The sequence below is a fragment of the Cantharellus anzutake genome (assembly GCF_015039405.1).
Source record: "Cantharellus anzutake strain C23 chromosome Unknown EI90scaffold_8, whole genome shotgun sequence".
In the NCBI taxonomy this organism is placed as follows: domain Eukaryota; kingdom Fungi; phylum Basidiomycota; class Agaricomycetes; order Cantharellales; family Hydnaceae; genus Cantharellus; species Cantharellus anzutake.
In genome coordinates, this window is record NW_024066958.1 from 534,873 (window position 1) to 553,132 (window position 18,260).

At 49.4% G+C, this 18,260-nt stretch overlaps 3 protein-coding genes across 3 annotated transcripts; 2 read left to right on the top strand and 1 right to left on the bottom strand.

Moving 5' to 3' along the window:
- Window positions 1-1,413: 1,413 nt before the first annotated feature.
- Window positions 1,414-1,722, top strand: EI90DRAFT_2866120 (uncharacterized protein; the record flags this gene model as incomplete). Its single annotated transcript, XM_039053829.1, has 1 exon — window positions 1,414-1,722. A coding segment is annotated over one exon (309 nt), but the record flags the coding sequence as incomplete, so codon positions are not given.
- Window positions 1,723-15,309: 13,587 nt separating this feature from the next.
- Window positions 15,310-16,005, top strand: EI90DRAFT_3251210 (uncharacterized protein; the record flags this gene model as incomplete). Its single annotated transcript, XM_039066581.1, has 1 exon — window positions 15,310-16,005. One exon carries the CDS (start codon window positions 15,310-15,312, stop codon window positions 16,003-16,005), a length of 696 nt encoding a protein of 231 aa, XP_038920218.1.
- Window positions 16,006-17,248: 1,243 nt separating this feature from the next.
- Window positions 17,249-17,676, bottom strand: EI90DRAFT_3041171 (uncharacterized protein; the record flags this gene model as incomplete). Its single annotated transcript, XM_039059071.1, has 1 exon — window positions 17,249-17,676. A coding segment is annotated over one exon (190 nt), but the record flags the coding sequence as incomplete, so codon positions are not given.
- Window positions 17,677-18,260: the final 584 nt, after the last annotated feature.

Consider the following 18,260-nt stretch of genomic DNA (forward strand, 5'->3'; position numbering starts at 1 on the left):
TAGTTGTTAGCTAATATAAAACTAACACGTCACTCTAAGCGTGAGTTAGGGTCAGTTAGACACAGCTGAACAAAAGTGTCATAGTGAGAATTAGTGAGAATTTGGTGGAGGGACTTCTTAATTGAATAATCTCTCAGCAATACTTGGTTATCACACCACAGGAGAAAAGTGAGCGATCCTGAACCTGCTAGATAACTAGCATGCACTCTAAGCGATAGAAAGAGCAGTTTTGGTCACTCCTGTATTGAGTAACATTTATTGTGGAATTATTCTATTAGTAGCTTTCCTTCAGTAAATTATCAGGAAAATCACGTCCTACTGAAAAGTGGTAAATCTAGGTGTAATATTGACTAGAAATCATAGTAAAGTCAATATAGAATTTTATCCATAGACGATCTATACGTCAGGTGAGATCGTTGGGGGGTGTTTATTGTTGTTTAGACAGTGAACAATTATATATTTGGCAACCAAAACACGGTCAGTATGCAAATCAGCACAAACTCTAATATCGTTATTGGACGTGGGAAACTGGTTACATAAGGTGATCCAGCTCTGCTCCTTCAGCGGCTAACAGGCTGGAATGCACGGCCATGACAGATCGAAGTGACAGTTCATTCCACTGTGTTCGTACAGCATGATGTGCTGTTACCAGTGATGCGTTCGTCCATGGCGGTTCTGCTGTTTTCGTTTCAGGACAGTTTGGAGATCCTAACAGGAGTCCTCATACTATAATATATCACGGGATTGGACACACCTAGAAATGGGACAAATGCCCATAACTGCCTCATATCTCCTTCTTCACCGATCATTCTTTGCCATTATGTGCAAAGGAATCACATGTATGTAATTGTCCAAAAAAATCCCGGAGTTTTATATGAGTGTTGTGGTGTTTGACATATAACTATCAGGCCATTGTCTCCGAAACCATCATTCTGCTATGCTCCTGCCCCTGTAGCTCACGAGTCTACCTTACACCCCCCCACAAAATGACTGGAGTCAATTCTAAGAACTCTCAAGAAATCTTCTTCGCATTTTTGGAAAGTTCTATTGCTTGTCAACGCTGTCAGGACCAGAATTACCAACAGTGAGTGACCCTGAAAATGCGATGTTATAAACCTTGCCAGATTCCCCCAAAATTTCCATCCATTTCTTTCTCTGACACTATGGGACCTTCCTCTGACATTGAAGAGCGAATATCATGTGCCCTAGCTGATTTGCAGAGTAAGAAGATTCAGAGTCTATGAGAGGCAGCACGTGCCTATGACATTCCAAAAAGCACTTTGCACAACTGGCAATCTCAAGGTATGCACTCAAGAAGTGCCTCTCATGCACACCTACAACTTCTTGCCCCATCCGAGGTGTGTGGAAAATAATATTTTTGGTCCCAATCATGGCTCATTAAAATTGAAATAGGAGCAAGTCGTTGTAGACTGGATGAAACACCTCAGCAGCCTGGCACAACCCCTGGACCGCCGTGCTGTACTTGCTTATGTCAAGACCATCTGTGGTCACAATCCTGGGAAGAACTGGTTCCATCGATTTGTCCACCAACATCGACACGAAATTCACTATTGCCGACCCTCATCTCTTGATACGAAGCGTGCACGTGCATTCAATCCAACTACGGTCAGCAACCACCAAGATCAGTGGGAGGCCCTCCTTTCAAAATGGGAAATACCTCCAGAGAATATTTGGAACTACGATGAAAAGGGCATCCAGCTTGGTGCTGGCCGAAAAGGAAGGCAGCACAAATATTTTTTTGACAAGAACTCGAAAATTCAGTACAAAATATGGGATGCCAACCTTGAAAGTGTAACAATTGTTGAATGTGTTGCAGCTGATGGTTTTGCCATGAAGCCATACATTATTTTTAAAGGGAAGAGGATAATGAAGAGCTGGTTCACAGCATGTGATGTTGAGGGTGCACATACGTGAGTTTCTCATCCAGTTAGTTCAAATCTAGGAGATTGTTAACATTTTTGTAGGTTGGCATGTTCTGAGAATGGGTGGATCGATAATGAGCATTGTAAGGTTTGGCTCAAAAATACATTCATCCCCCAAGCTCAGGCATGAAACATCTCAGGGAAGAGAATTGCCCTTATCTGTGATGGACATGGCTCACACTGTCAGGAAACCCTTGTCATCGAGGCCGACAGGGCTGGTGTATTGGTTTTTCAGCTTCCAGCTCATACAACACACAAACTCCAGCCCCTAGATGTTGGAGTCTTTGGCATGCTTCAAAAAAGTTTTGCTAATCTTGTAGATGAGCATGTTGGACTGACACTTCAAGGTCTAACAAAGAAGTCTTTCATTCCGATATACCTTCAAGCACAATCATCCGCAATGCAGCCTGATATAATCAAGAATGCATTTCGCAAAACTGGGTTGTGGCCACCCTCACACAATGTCTTCACTGGAGCAGATTTCGCTCCAAGCTGCACTACATCTACCACATGCCATTCGCTCCAGATGGGTATCCAGTTGACTGTGACTCTGGTGACGATAGCGAGTTATCTTATGAGGATAGCAAGGGTACAGACAGCAGCGATGATGAACATGACAATCGTGCCGAAACCCACCTTCCAGATAACAATCATGAACCCCCCTCCCTCCATCGCTCCACCTGATCAACAGATTTAACTAGAAATTCTTCAGCAACAATTGCACCTAAACTAGGTATGTGTTAGGTACAGGTCAGCAAACGGGGATGACTGGCGGGGACAAGGCTCCGGGGTTGGGCTTCGGCCTCAGCGACTCCAAGAGAGCACTGTGCCCACCTACTGTCTCATTGCCCACATTTCGAAGTGGCTTGGGGCTGCCTTGTTAGGGGGACAAACCATGTCGATATTCAGACTAAAGTTATAATAATGTAATATACATATATATAGTAAGAAACTGAATGGGTCAGGTGACAAAATGAAACAAAAGGAAACAGAATAAGGGCTGGCATCTGGGTCAGAATGCATGGTCATGACAGTATCCCCCTCTTAGGGCCTGAACCCTTGAAGGCCTAAGATGGTGGTGTCTGACACATCCAACTGCAAGTGACACCAGAGTCGGAAAAGAAAAAGGCACAAGATAAAGGCTGCTGACACCTCAGCAGAACCTTTGTGTCCGGAGAGAACAAGGGTATCATACCTTGCTTCGGTATCCAGTCAGCACACTCGGCACTGAGGACTGGAACCAGCAGAGGGTACAGCAGAAAGTCCCACAAAGGGATGGGATCAAGAGTGCCCCAAAGGAGCCAAGGTCGGAATAGAGTGACTCAAGGATGGAGTTGGGAGAGAGAAAGGCGCGAGATGAATGCTGCGGACATCTCGGCAGAGTCTTGGTGTCCATAAAAGGACAAGGGAGCGGTACCTTGCTTTGGTATCCAGTCAGCGCATGCGGCACCGAGTCCGGAATTAGCAGAGGGTACGGCACAAGGCATCCCACAAGGAGACAGGGTCGGAGTGCCTCAAGCGGAGGCAGCGGCGAAGGTGGACTCAAAAACAGAGTCGGGGCCGGAACTGGAAGTCGGAGTTGAAGTATGAATGCCGAGCCCGCAAGGGAGCGCTCATACAGCAACAGAGATGCAATGGGTTTGGAAGGTCAGGAGGGAACAAGCTGGCAAGCTTGTCTCTTGACTAAGACTTTTAGCCTTCCTACCATACTTCCTATGAGTCCGGTAGCGGAAATGAGGTGGCCACAATGGCCCGGAGGCGACAGAGGGAGGCCGATTAGGCAACTCACATCATGTCAAGGGGTCGGGGTTCAGAGATGCGGCGCAAGGAGGACAGAAGTCAACTCACAAGACAGCCACAAGCGGAGGGGTCAAATGATGACACATGGGAGACCACACAAGTGACTCTCATAGTGCCCGAAAGAACGGAGTGTGAAGGAGTCCCCAGCAGTGCAGCAGTACAAGATGCGGTACCACTCCAGCATGGTGCAACTCTTCACGGAAGGTAATGGTGAAGTTGAGACAAGGTCCCTGGAGCGCTGGAGCGCGGGCCGAGGGTAGACTTGCTCAGGGTGTTCAGATGGTTAGCCTGCCAAGGACCAAGGATGTGCCGATTTTGCGGTGTCTGGCGTGAAAACTCGGCCAAGTGGCAACGGCATCACCAGGAGAACAGAGACAAAGGACTCGGGATCCCTTTTGGCGATGACATGGGAGGTACTCCATGCCGCTATGCTAATTACGGTGAAAGCGGCGATAGCGGGATTGACGGGATGGAGTCCTATGGCCATTTGGGGAATCAGAGTCGATTGGGGGAGCCAAACAGGCTCGGAGCGAGGTAACTAGGCGCGGGTGAAGGAGAACATCTAGTCCTTAACTGGGTTACAGGGACCCGGCCAGGTGGGGTCACAAGCGGAGGTACTGAAGGGAAATAGTGACTGCAGGACAGAAGGGTTGGATGGTGACACATGGGAGACTGAACAAACAGCTCTCATGGTGCCCGAAGGAACGGAATGTGAAAGAGTTACCAGTGGCACAATGATACCAAGACCGGTATCACTGCCCACATGGTACCACTCTTCACGGAAGGTGGGTGGGTGAGACAAGACCTACTGCACTTGAGCACACAGAGGTTAGATCCAGCTCGGGGGTGTCCAAATGGTAGCCAGCCGGTACGGAGCGGAGGCAAGTAGGAGGCCTCATACAAGCACTCGGTAAGCCTAACTCTCAGGGTGACTGCCCAGAGGAAGAGTGGCAAGCAGCAGTGGCATGACCAAGGGAATGGGGACAAGGAAAGACTCTGGATCCTTTCAGCGATGGCATGGGGGAGGAGCTCCATACGACGGAGTTCCACAGCTGTTGGGGAACCAGGAGTCATCAAGGGAGAGCCCTAAGGCTCGGGATGGGGTACCATGGCACAGGCAGGGTAGGACAACTTAGTCCTTAACGGATTTTGCGGAATCCTGGCCAGGTGGGGTCAGAGATGGATCACCTCGGCATGGCCAGGGAAGGACAACTTAGTCCTTAGCAGAGTTTCGGATTGCCAGCCAGGTGGGTTCGGAGACGGAGGTGGTATTGTATCATCAGATACAGAGTAGGGGTCACAGTGAAGTCGGATGGGTCTGGGGATGTGCTCAACAGCACCGGGATCAGGAATGTCGGAAGGGGTCAGGTATGATGTCCGGGTGGTGGAGTGTCAGCGTCAGCACAGGGCACACTCAGCGGGCTAGAGCGGCACAGGGATGGTTGACAGGACGACGCGGCAACTCTGAGTGAGGGCCGGTTTACCAGCGCTTGTGGGTTGATGGGCGCGGAGTCGTATCCCCCTCTTAGGATAGACGTCCCAGCGTCTATCAACACAACAGGCTATTACCGGGGCCTTCCAGACCGGGGCAGACGATCATGTCAGAATGGGAGAGAACTTCAACTATTAGGCAAGCCACATAGCCAAAGCCGGAGGGTTGCGGCGCTACCGGGGTACTTCCCAATAGACTACCACAGGGTTTCAGGATTCCACACACAGGTGGATGTATCAAGTGGAGTAGGGATATACATGTGCCATGTGACGAGTTCAACTCTTGAACAAGTCACCTGCTTTGGCAACATGTACAAGGTTACCGATGGAAGGGGTGGATTATCTTCCTCAAAGTCGGTCCTAAGGTTACAATAGAAATTGTGGTATACCCTTCGGAGTCGGCAGAGAGGTCGATGGCGATGGCGACAAAGTGTCAGCCAGTAGTACAAGGCCGGAGATGGCCAGGCAGGGTGTCAGCCAATGGAACGAATCCGAAGGTGACAGCGGAGTTGGTTGGGGTGTTAGGCTGGGTACTCAGGCCTTCAGAAATACTGCTCATGTACCAATCGCTCGACGGAGCATCATGGTTGAGTCAGCAATCCTATTAGCAGGGAGCAATCCATCCAACGGGGTGACGTAACAACGTCAACGGAGAAGAATCGGGGTCTGGGGAGTCAACCAGCGGAAAAGAGCCAAAGGCGACAGGGGTATGGGACTTGGGTGTTCAGATGTTCAGAAAACAAACCTTCTCAAGTAATCAATCACTCGACGGAGTCTCATGGTGAGAGTCGGCTATCTTTGCAGTTGAACAGGGTAGTCCGGCAAAGTGAAGTAGAGCCGGAATGGAGTACAAGGGTGCGGGACTGGTGTTCAGGTGCTCAGGACATGCGGCTCATAATGCCAATCGCTCAACGGAGCATCATGACTAGAGTCAGCGATCCTAACGGTAGCGTGGTGAAGTCCGGCAAAGCGGAGTAGAGTCGGAGTGGAATGATTTGGGATTGGACTGGGTGCGCCGTTGTCTAGACGCGGTATGTTCAAGTACCATCACTCAACGGAGTATCAGGGAGAACAACCTTGTCATGACAAGTGGGATCGCGGCCCATCCAACAAAGTGATGCTAAAGCATCGGCGAAATAGGCGAAGGTGGGTAGTCAACCAGCAGTGTGATGGCCGAAGGTGACGGGGACTAAGGGTGGAAGCGGCACAAGGCACGCTATCCCGGAATGGTAGTGCTTAGCATTGCTAATGGAATGCCTAGCGGTCAAAGTGCATACGGTGGATCGGGGTCGAGAACGTCAACCAGCAGGAACACAGCCTGAAGGTGACCGGGGGTGCGCGAGGGGACTAGACTGGGATACTCGGACGTTCAGACTGATTTACTTGCTCAAATCCCGGCCGCTCAACGGAGCGAGGTGGGTGAGTGTAGTTGGTGTCCAGAAACGGTAGGGTAAGGTCCATCTAGCGAGGTGACATTGAAATGTCCAGATTGATTGCACCGGTAGCGTGGCGGGTTTGAACCTGTTGCAGGCCTGGATACCGGGTCACCGGTAGTACCTAAACAACAGTCGGAGTGACAATCGGCGATGAGCCAGATTATCAGGGGATGACGGAGATCCTCAGAAGTGGGGAGACAGTGGCCGAAAAATCAGCAAGAGGACTGAGTCCTCAGACGGAGTGGACGGTGTTCCCAAAAAGGAAACAAATGTCCCAGAAGAACAGGAAAAACGGAAACAGAGGTCAGGGAAAACAGAGATAATGAGCAACAGATTATCCAAAAGGAAAACAAACTAGAGCCGGGGGCATACCCCCTTGAATGGGAAATCGACCATTATCAAACAAAGGAGAAAAACAGAACAAAATGAAGCAGACTATTTGTTTTGCCACCGAAGTGACGCCCGGTTTGATTTCCGGAAGCGCAGTCCTGGTTGCTCAGGCCAAGGATACACTAACAAGGGTCTTTGGCAATCTGTAGCCATTTAAGGTCAGAAAAGCCGCAGACGAACGCGGGGTTGTGAAGCGGCGAGCTTCAACAACGGGTTGGAGGTGTAGCGGCAATCTTTGGCAGTCTTTGGTCATCTAGGCCTGGACTTGCCGCAGATTAACGGGGTTGCGGAAATGCGGGGTGGTCGGTTCTTACGACCTAACGGGGTTTCACAAGCATCTACAGATGCGTCCTAGGGTACAGGATAACGGCAGAGGGTAGGTGTATGGGTACTGTCTCACCGAGACTTTCGCCATACTCCTAACCACTCTGGCCTAACAGAAAACGGCGTCTAGCCGAACGCGGGGGTGATGGCGATCTCAACCATCAGCGGACTGAAGAGAGCTGGATGCCAGCAGGGACAACCCATAAGGAAATCCAACCAAGATGTAACCAGCGACGCACGAAGCACCTCCAGCGATCAACAGTCAGAGATCCGGGTGCATACCCAGCGGCTTGGAATGTGGAGTTGGTGACCGAGGTTAACGGTATCGCAGGTGAATGAGTGGAGGGTGCCTATCTGAACTACTTCCAGGACTTTGGAAGAGGGGTCTGAGTGGGTTTGGGATGCCAGCAACTGCTAGCAACGCCACGGAGGTCGAAATGGACGGAAGTCGGATTTTTCGAGGTTGATCAGAGGTCGGATTGGTCAAATGGGGTCGCAGGAATACTAAAGGTAACTGGGATGGGACTAGGGTCGACATTCGAGGCTTACAGATCGAGGTGCAATCTGTAGCGCAGAGTGGTAGAGTCGGATCAGAATGGAATGTCGCGCATCCAACAAATGTGGTGTCCAGCGACCTAAAAACCCCTTCTGAGTGCCTATCCAAGGCTCCAGAGGGTCACAGAACGCGGCTCTGAGCTAAGATGGCATCAGGAACCCATGATTCTCTGCTGAAAGCGTCCAAGCTTCAGAGAGCGTGGTTTTTCGCGGGTGTTCGACCGTGGGAAAACGAAAATCGGTGACGTGGCACGGTGTCGCGAGAGAACTGAGGGTGAGGATGCTAGCGACCTATCAAAAGTCCTAGCAGAGGTCAAGACTGAGGTCATAGTCGAGACAGCGGGTGGTTGAGTCTGAATATACTGTTAGGTACGGGTCAGCAAACGGGGACGACTGGCGGGACAAGGCTCCGGGGTTGGGCTTCGGCCTCAGCGACTCCAAGAGAGCGCTGTGCCCACCTACTGTCTCAGTGCCCACATTTCGAAGTGGCTTGGGCTGCCTTGTTAGGGGGGACAAACCATGTCGATATTCAGACTAAAGTTATAATAATGTAATATACATATATATATAGTAAGAAACTGAATGGGTCAGGTGACAAAATGAAACAAAAGGAAACAGAATAAGGGCTGGCATCTGGGTCAGAATGCATGGTCATGACAGTATGCAGACACCAAAGAGGGACCTACTTGATTATATTGCTCAGCTGCAAACTGTCACGACCATGCATCCCGGCCCGTTAGCTGCCCGTCCCGATGCTGCCCGAGCCTATTCCCGCTGTGCGAGCGCAAGCGCGAGCCCCAACCTCAGCCCTATCCTCCCTGAGGGCCCCCTGCTCACTCCCCCACTTGCCCCTAGGCTCCCCTACACTTGGCCGACTCCCCCACAGCCACACCGACCTCCCTGCCCCGAGTCCGCCTCTGGCACCGACCTAGCGTGACTCCATGACATCACCTACTCCACTACGATACCATTATTAGGATGTTAGCGATTTACGCTAGCGTTTTACGCTCAGTCAATCGTTGTTGAACTAATAGATTTGAACTAATTACCTAGCGTTTTACGCTAGGGCATATGAAGATACATGAGTGACAACACAACATGTGGTAAAAGCGTAGTCTCACCTCAGTCAGTCGTTGTTGAACTGAGGGAGACGAAAGTGAAAACTTGTTCACTGCTTTTATAAGCAGTCGCCTCAATGGCGCACTGACTTTGGTAGCAGGAATACCAAGAAAGGAAATAAAGCGCCGCTAGCTCAACATCACATTGTGAGTTGGCCACAGCGTACAAGAAAACCAAGATTTCAACACACCCACTCGATGTGGCTACTCACACAGTCCCATCGCTGTTCTGAACTTCGAATGTTTGGCGTACGCGAGAGCCTTCGTCAATACGTCGGCTACTTGATCATCGGTAGGGATGTATTGTAAACAAATCGTGTGATCCTCTACTTGATCGCGAATAAAGTGATGTCGGACGCCAATATGTTTCGTTCGTGCGTGAAATGCGGGATTGGTGGCAAGCGCGATAGTGCCTTGATTGTCGACAAGGAGGGTGGTTGGGTCGGAAGGAGGGAAGTTAAGGTCGCGTAGAAACTGTTGAATCCAGAGCGCTTCTTTAGTTGCGTGGGTAACAGCCATATACTCGCCTTCGGTACTCGAGAGCGCCACCGACGTCTGTTTCTTTGAACTCCAGCTTACCGCTGCTCCGGCCATGGTAAAAACGAATCCAGAAATAGATCGAGAATCTCTCGGATCTCCAGCCCAATCCGAATCGGAATAGCCAGTCTTGTCGTTAGACTTCGAATTACCGTCGTAGACCAGTTTGAAATGTTTCGTAGCATTGAGGTAGCGTAGTAGACGATTGATAGCGGCCCAATGCCCTTCTCCTGGATTGGAAGAATATTGGCTGAGTATGGTGATGGCGAAGCTGATGTCTGGTCGAGTTCCTAGCATCGCGTACATTACCGAACCAATTCAGGATTGGTATTCGCGAGTGTTGATGTCAGGGTCAGAGCTTTCGTGGCGAGTGAGTTTGAGATTCGGCATCATAGGAGTCGAGACTGTACGAGAGGTGCTAAATCCAAAGCGATCGACAACCTCGGATATGTAGCGAGATTGAGAGACAAAAATTAAGCGCCTTTGGCGCTCGCGCGTGATTTCCAGTCCAAGGAACCAATGAATTTCCCCCAAGTCCTTCATCTTAAATGTGGACATTAGCTGCTTTTTCTTTTTTCGAAGAAGGGGAAGGTGGTTGGAAAGGATCATTAAGTCATCGACATAAAGAGCGACGATGCAAAAATGAGCGCGTTGGGAAAGAATGAAAACGGCGTGATCTGAATTCGAGCGGGAGAAGCCGAGTTTGTTCAGTTCGACTTTGGCTTTCTTGTACCACGCTCGAGAGGCCTGTTTAAGGCCGTACAGACTCTTCTCCAATTTCCATACGATGTCTCTCCTCCCATAGTCTGCTGAGCCAGGAGGTGGCTGCATAAAAATCTCGTGCTCCAATTCCCCGTTGAGGAACGCGGTCTTCACATCCATTTGATGTATTTCAAGATCGAGACGGGCACCTAACGCGAGGAGGATTCGGATCGACGACCATTTGACCACAGGTGCAAACGTCTCCTCATAGTCTACCGCGTAGATTTGGCTAAATCCCTTCGCCACTATTCTCGCCTTATACCGCTCTATTTCACCATCGGCCCCTTTCTTCAAAGCAAACACCCACTTACTCCCGACGACGTTGTGGGGATCAACTTCGTCTCTGCGCACAGGAAGGTAAGTACCTGTTTCCTTTAGTGCGTTTAATTCGTCGGTACATGCCCCTAACCATGAGTCCGCGTCAGGACGATCCATCGCTTCGTTGTACGTTCGTGGTATTTTGATGCTCGCCGTCATCGCCCAAGCGACATTCACTGAATCAGTGGAAGGTTGAGTCCGATTATAAGAAGATCTCTCATATCGGGGGTCGTCGTCTGGAATGGGCGCGTGGCGGATTCTGGTTGAGCGGCGGGGTAGGGAGTCCTGGACTACAGGTTCAAGTTGGAGCGGGGGTGAGTTTTCATTCTCTGCTTCTCCTACTTCCGACGTCCCTCCATTATCTTCCTCTCCTTCTTCTAGATCTCCTCCATCATCATCATCTCTTTCTCCCGACTCTCCATCTTCATCCGCTGGAACGATTACGTGTGTCGGGGAGTTGTGAGACTCGACCTCGATCGTTACGCGTTCCGAGTTCTCCTCGTCGCTCTCGAAGAAATGGACATCTCTCGACTCGTGCAACTTTCGAGCCTTTGGATCCCAAATAAGAAATGCCTTCTTGCCCCGAGCTAATCCAAGGTGGATGCCGGGTTTAGAGCGATCGTCAAGTTTGCGTCGGAGGTCGCGATGGATATGGAGGGTTGCATTGCACCCGAAGGTATGTAGCATCGATACATTTGGCTTGTTGCCTGTGTACCTTTCGTGGGGGGAGATGTCGTTGGGGAGCGCCGCATGAGGAGAAACGTTCTTTACGAACGTGGCGTGTTGGATAGCGTATGGCCAAGAGGTACGTCCAATTTTGGATTCGACGCTTTTCAGCATCGCGACACTCATTGACACAAGGGTTCTGTTGACTCTTTCCGCTACACCGTTTTCCTGAGGCGTTCGAGGGTTGGTCTTTTCGTGAAGGATGCCGAGGGATTTGAGATAGTTGGAGAAATCGGAAGAGAAGTACTCGCCGCCGCCATCTGTCCTGAGAATCTTTAACTTATTCCCAGTTTGACGTTCGGCTTCCGCAAGGAATTCTTTGAACTTATCGAGTGCGTCGGATTTGTTCTTCATTGGATATACGGTGAGGTACCGACTGAAGTCATCGACGAAAGTAATGAAGTATTTGTAGCCTTCACTCAATACTGTTTGCAGTTCGCAAACATCAGAGAATACACGACCAAGTACTTGGTCGGAGCGGGTTTGTGTTTCGGAAGGAATGGGGTTTCGGTGATGAGATGCGGCTTCGCATTCGGGACAGTAAGTTGATCGATCAGCGTCGTTTGCTCCTATAACATCCATTCCCTTAACCATTCCACTCCGCATCATCCTCAAGATCGAATCTTTTGCGATGTGCCCCAATCGGGCATGCCAGATGTCGAGGGATGCAGTAGCGGTGATGGTGCGTGCGACGTTAGCGTTGTCGGTATAGGGGTAAGTGATGAAGGCTGTGGATAAGGAGGGGATTCTCACTGGCCATCGGTAGAGGCCCTTTTCCACAGGCACGATGGTGACAAGTTTCTTGGAGGAGTCGAAAATTCGACATTTTTGGTCCCAGAAGTCTGCGCCTGCACCCGATTGGTTTAGTTGGAGAACGGAAAGGAGGTTGTGTGCAATTTTGGGGCAGTAGAGGACGTTACGGATTATGAGGGTTTCCTGTGAGTTCCCGACGTCATACTCTACTCTTATCTGTCCAATCCCCGGCGCTAAAATCACATCCTTATCTCCCAAAACGACCTTTTTAGGGACATCAAGAGGGCGATAGGATATAAACCAGTCGCGATTGCGACACAAGTGAGAAGTGGCACCAGAGTCAATCACCCACTCAGTTCGAGCATGATGATCAGGAGTAATCCCCGCGTTTAGCGAGTTGAGTGTGTTTGCTACTTCCTCCGTCATTTCAGTTACCAAGGCTTTCTCCTCATCCACAAATGTTATTGCCGTCTTCGCGGATTCTTTCGGAGCGCCTGAGCTCTGACCTTGTTTCCCCTGCCTCCTCGGTTTCTTTCCCTCGGACCCACCACCTTCCGACCAACATTGTTCGAACGTATGTCCCAAGTTGCCGCATTTAGGGTTAGTGCAGCGGACTACCGATTTAGGGGTGGCGGCGTCAGACTTGGAGCCACTGGACTTCCCTGCATTGCGGCGTTTGGATTTGCCAGAGTTAGCAAACATGGCAATAGTCTTTGGGTCAGAATTACGGAGTTTCTCTTCCGAAAGGACGTAATCGATATACCCTTCGGAATCGATGTTGTTCCTCTTCATTTGCATGAGGGCAACGCTTTTGATGGTGTGGTAGGATTCGGGGGTGGCGGAGATGAGGGCAGAGAGGTAGCTTTTGTCTCCAATTTCGAGACCTAAGGAGGTGACCTTGAGGCGCGTGTCTTCCACTTCTTGGAATTGGGGACCCAGTGGTTTAGAGTCGTCAAAGTGAAATTGGAAGAGGGAAGAGTGAAGCATGTGCATGTCTTGTTCGTCCTTTCCGACAAATCGGTCAGAGAGGGCTTTCCAGGCAGCACGCGCAGTAGGTTTGTTCCTCATCATGGACAAGCAGGAGTCGCTAACATAGCACCTCAAGTAGGTGAATGCTCTCTCATCTTTGTCGAGCCAGTCAGCTAAGGTCGGATCAGTGTCCGGGGGCCTTTCAGTGCCGCCTTTTGACACATCTTCTACGACATCCCAGATCCGGTTTATCTTCAAGACACCGCGCATCCTTGATGCCCAGTTGGAGTAAGTTTTACCATCGGCGTCTAGAATAGTTATGGGGAAACGGGTATTGTCTGTAGTGGTGGGGGCAGGGGCTGGCTGAGAAGTGGAGGGGGTAGTCTGCGACATGGGTGAGTTCTGAGTGAACTAGGCTCGTAACCTATTAGGATGTTAGCGATTTACGCTAGCGTTTTATGCTCAGTCAATCGTTGTTGAACTAATAGATTTGAACTAATTACCTAGCGTTTTACGCTAGGGCATATGAAGATACATGAGTGACAACACAACATGTGGTAAAAGCATAGTCTCACCTCAGTCAATCGTTGTTGAACTGAGGGAGACGAAAGTGAAAACTTGTTCACTGCTTTTATAAGCAGTCGCCTCAATGGCGCACTGACTTTGGTAGCAGGAATACCAAGAAAGGAAATAAAGCGCCGCTAGCTCAACATCACATTGTGAGTTGGCCACAGCGTACAAGAAAACCAAGATTTCAACAACCATCGCTGCTATCGCGGCCCTACACCCCTTCGTTTATTTATCTGTTATTGTTTGTTTTGACCCTCGGTCATTGCCGGCCGCTGTGCGGCCAACCCCGCTCGTTGTTCCTATTTGCTTCCGGACCCTTCGGCCTTCGGCCCGGGTCCGCTTCTATTCATTCTATCTTCATATATATATCCTGTATACTACATTATAGTACCTCAGCTCTAATATCGACTTGACCACGACCCCAAGCCCTGACCCCAACAAGGCAGCCCCAGTAAGTTCGAAATGAGGGCCAAGAGACAACTAGGGGGCACAGCACTCCCTTTAGAGTTGCTGAGGCCGAATGCCCTACCCTCGGGCCTTGTCTGAGGCATTGCGGCCATCGCGGCCCTTAGCGGTCCGCATCGGTGACCTTCGGTGCCCGACCCCGGATCAGTATCTAACACAAACTAACAATCATGAGTTGCATGAAGCTGAGAGGGCAGCATGGGCACAGGCTGTAATTGTTGGCAGACAGTTAACACAGTGTAGGCAGGATAATCACCCATGTGCACAGCCGGCTCGGATACCCACTTCCACGATTAGGAAACCCCTTTCATTCATGTGACAACTCAGTATGAATTTGACATCTAAAAATAGTGCTAATTAGTATGATTCTGACGATACCAAGAACGTCCTAATCGGTGGAGAATTGATGGAGTTCTATGTTGGGCAAGTTAGGCACAGCAGGTCACGGGCATGTGCGGGCGTGGGAATCTCAAGCGGCAACCCAGAATTCCAGCCTCACTCATTCCCACAGCGTCTAATAAATTGGTAAAAATGCCTATTGGCTGCGTGAGAGTTATCTCCGGCTTTATTTTCAATTTTGGGTCTTAATTCCGTAAATCCGTTGAGAAATCGCTTATTTTCATATATTTTCATATTTTTGCATCATTTCAGTTATTGATTGATATTCTTTTATTGTTACTGTTACCCTTTTTTATTATTTCGCCTAATAAGGTATGCAGGTGCCATATGGTACCAATATTCACCATCAATTATTTCTAAAAATAATTATTTCTTATAATCCTGTACATACCGGATTTTTGAAAAGAAGTTCTCCCCTCCCCCAATTTCTCTAAGGTGCTAGGACATGCTAGAGTTGGAGTAAGTGTGTGGAATCCAACAGTAGGAATAAGGGCAACTGTCTAGCCCACAACGAGTGGGTAGTAGATTAGTTGAGCCCGGACCTTGCGGAATCCCGGAGAACTCACCATGGAGTTAAGGATCGAGAACGTAGCGAGTTTAGTGGAGAAAGTAGAGTTTTGAGAGTTTGGCCCCCACAAGCTTAGTCAGCATCGAGAGCCGCGAGCCCTCTTGCAATGGCTGAAGGAACAAATAAACATTAAAAAGAAGAATAGTGAATCGACTCGCCAGGCTTTTAATGATGCTGCAGGGCATATGTCAGTGGAAGATGCCCTCGAGCAGCTGGACAAGGAACAGGAATTGGCTGTCAGGACCAATCTCCTGACATGCACAAAGGAAGTGGCAAGGATCCGAAAGACTCACCTTCATGCTCAAGAGGTTGCACAGCAGCAGGCCACACGGGTGGCTCTGGCCCAGAGGAGAGAGGTGGAGAAGGCTGTGAACGAAGCCAAACGACAAGCTGCAAAGGCAGAGCGTGAGAGAAAGAAACAGGACAAGCAGCTACGGAGGGCAATGATAAAGGCTGCAAAGGACGCAGCAAAGGCTGCTGAGAAGGCAGCTAGAATTGTCACCAGGACAAAAAATCCTGCAAGGAATCTATCGAGGAACATGAGGGGAAGCAAGCGAAAGCGCGCCAGCAATGACAAAGAGAACACACCTGAAACATCACCAAAACGACCATGGACTAGAGATGCTCCTCCAGAAGAGCTTCCAGTCAACCCCCCACCTCAGCATCGACATATTTTCCCAACTCCACAGGGTCTTGCAGCAGTCCAAATGGGCTATGGAAATCCGAACCCTGTCGTGGATGAAGACGGAGTCGAGTATATGTATGGAAATACACCCGCGATTTTCCCGGGACCTCCTCCACCAGTTGTGCATCGGAAAGGCAACAGCCAGATATCAAATGAGGAGCTAGAGGCAGCAGAGGTGCTGGCGTGGGGCTTCTGATAGCACTGTCCAACAATGTGGTGACGGAAATTCCCGGCACGTTTTTGAGCTCGCAACACAAAACTTTTCTTCAGCCACCACAACTCAAAGAATATCTCCAGTATTTTTCCAGTAGATACAAGTGATACAGAGCTCTCGCTCAAAAAAATAACGACTCAATTCTGAGGTCTGTAGCTGGAAATATAATAAAAATTTGCTTATGTGTCCCACTTCTGGGTTAGCAACAGTAGCATGTAAATTTGATCTTTCATGCACTTTCCATGTTGACAGTAATGCAAGAATTCTGTCCATACAGGGTCTTGTATGTGCATTTGGTGTGTCAGACAAATGACTGTCTTGAATTCCTGGTACACCTCACTCCCAGTGACTTCTTCAGGTGTGTCAATGTGGGCATTGCAGGGCCAATACAGCAGTGCTGATGTCTTTTGCACAACAGGCTTAAATTGATGAAAGTCACCGCAAATGATGACATTCATTCCTCCCCAACACTTTGAACTGCTTTCCATAGGATGATTGTGTTAATAGATCAATGAAAGGATGATTGACATTCTGTCAGAGACCAGACTTGAGACGAAGGAATGTCTCCGTAACGGAGGGCTTTGGCCTCAGCGACTTCTGCCAAGAGCGCTGTGCCTAGTGACACGTCCGTGCCCTAACTTACTGACTGGCACTTAGAACCTAGGGGGGGTAACTCTAGTTGATTTATCTGCTGGGGCGTAACCTATGTACAAGTGGTGTATATATATGGTTACAGCGGAGACGGTTCCGCAATTGGCGGAGCCGAACGGAGCGGAGCTAATGGGGTTAAGACATTAGCCGACTGAATATTACCAATGAGTCGGTTCGCGGGGTTAGCGGAAAGGCAGGCGTTAACCCAGAAACGGAAAGGAGGGATAGGCCCGAAGGTGGGCTCTGCAGGGCAGGTGAGTGTATTGCCCAGCGGAGGCGGGAGTGCGCTAGCGGACGTCGGAGCTGTCCGGAAGTCTTCAGGGCTCCGTACTTAGGGAGGCGTAGGTAATAAATTGAAATGAGGGGGTGGTGACCATCGAGGGGTACCGAGAGGTTTGCGGAATACGGGGGCTCCGAGGTTGGTGAGGGGGGAGCGGAGTTAGAACGGAGGGATCGGAGAGACCGGAAGTCGATGGCCGGGGATGGATATGACACATTCGAGCAAGAAGCGCACAAGATACCATTGAATATTCATTGATGATGAGGTTACTCTGCACACACAGTCACTAACCACTCCCGATATTATGCAATTGGCAACGCTGAAAATTTGTCATCATCTTCCCTTTTGGGTTGTTCCCTTTTCTTTACATGCTTTCTTTTACATCATCTCGCCTGTCTCTTCTGTCCCTTTACTTTCCTTCCACCATTTCCACTCCCACTCAGCTCTTGTCCTTAAAGTCTCGGTTTAATCATATGCTTTTTCTTCCTCTTGCATGCGACAATGTCACACATGCATTAAAAGGTGTCAACATGCTTGGTGATGTCCCTATGTCTGACCACAGGTATTCCATTGTCTGTCCTTGCACACGGTAGTCCGTGAAGGTGTATGCTGGTTCCACTGTGATTTGTTGCCATACCACCTTCTTTTTCACTTTGCCTTTATATAATTCCAGACTCCGAATGACTGGAAAAATTGGATCATGTTTGTTGGATGTCTGCATTCCAATTAAACACATTTTTATAGCCTAAGTATATTTGTGAAATGAACTGAAGAAAAATATAAATAGATTCATGCTGGGACAGGCAAAAGGAAACATGGGCTGTGCAGAGTCAAGCGAAGCGTGAGGCGCAAGCACTCTAGTATTTTTTTCTCTCCCAGAATGATGCTAGCTTCGGGATTTTCGCTGGTGATGGCATTGCAGCCCGATAAGCAGTCAAGCCAAAAAGGATGTGAAGAGTCTTTCCACAATCAAACTGGCGGCAATGCCGGTATACGCCCCCATTGCCAATGCATCCAAAGCATCTCTCCTTTGAAAGTACTCCACAATAGCGTGTATCACGTGGGACTTTCCTGTACCTCCTTCACCTGTCAAGATCATCAACAATTGCTCCTGTTCATCTCCTCAAAGAGTTGCCTCAACGTGGTGCATAACAATAGTGTATGCTCGTAATTGATCTTCATGAAAGGTAGAAATGTCCACTTGTGTACTCCAATGTGTTGAATGGTATGTTCTAGTGTGTCATTGGTGTTGTCTTGGATGTATTGCACTTCTTCTTCCATACTAGTAACGCTTTCTTCCATAGGG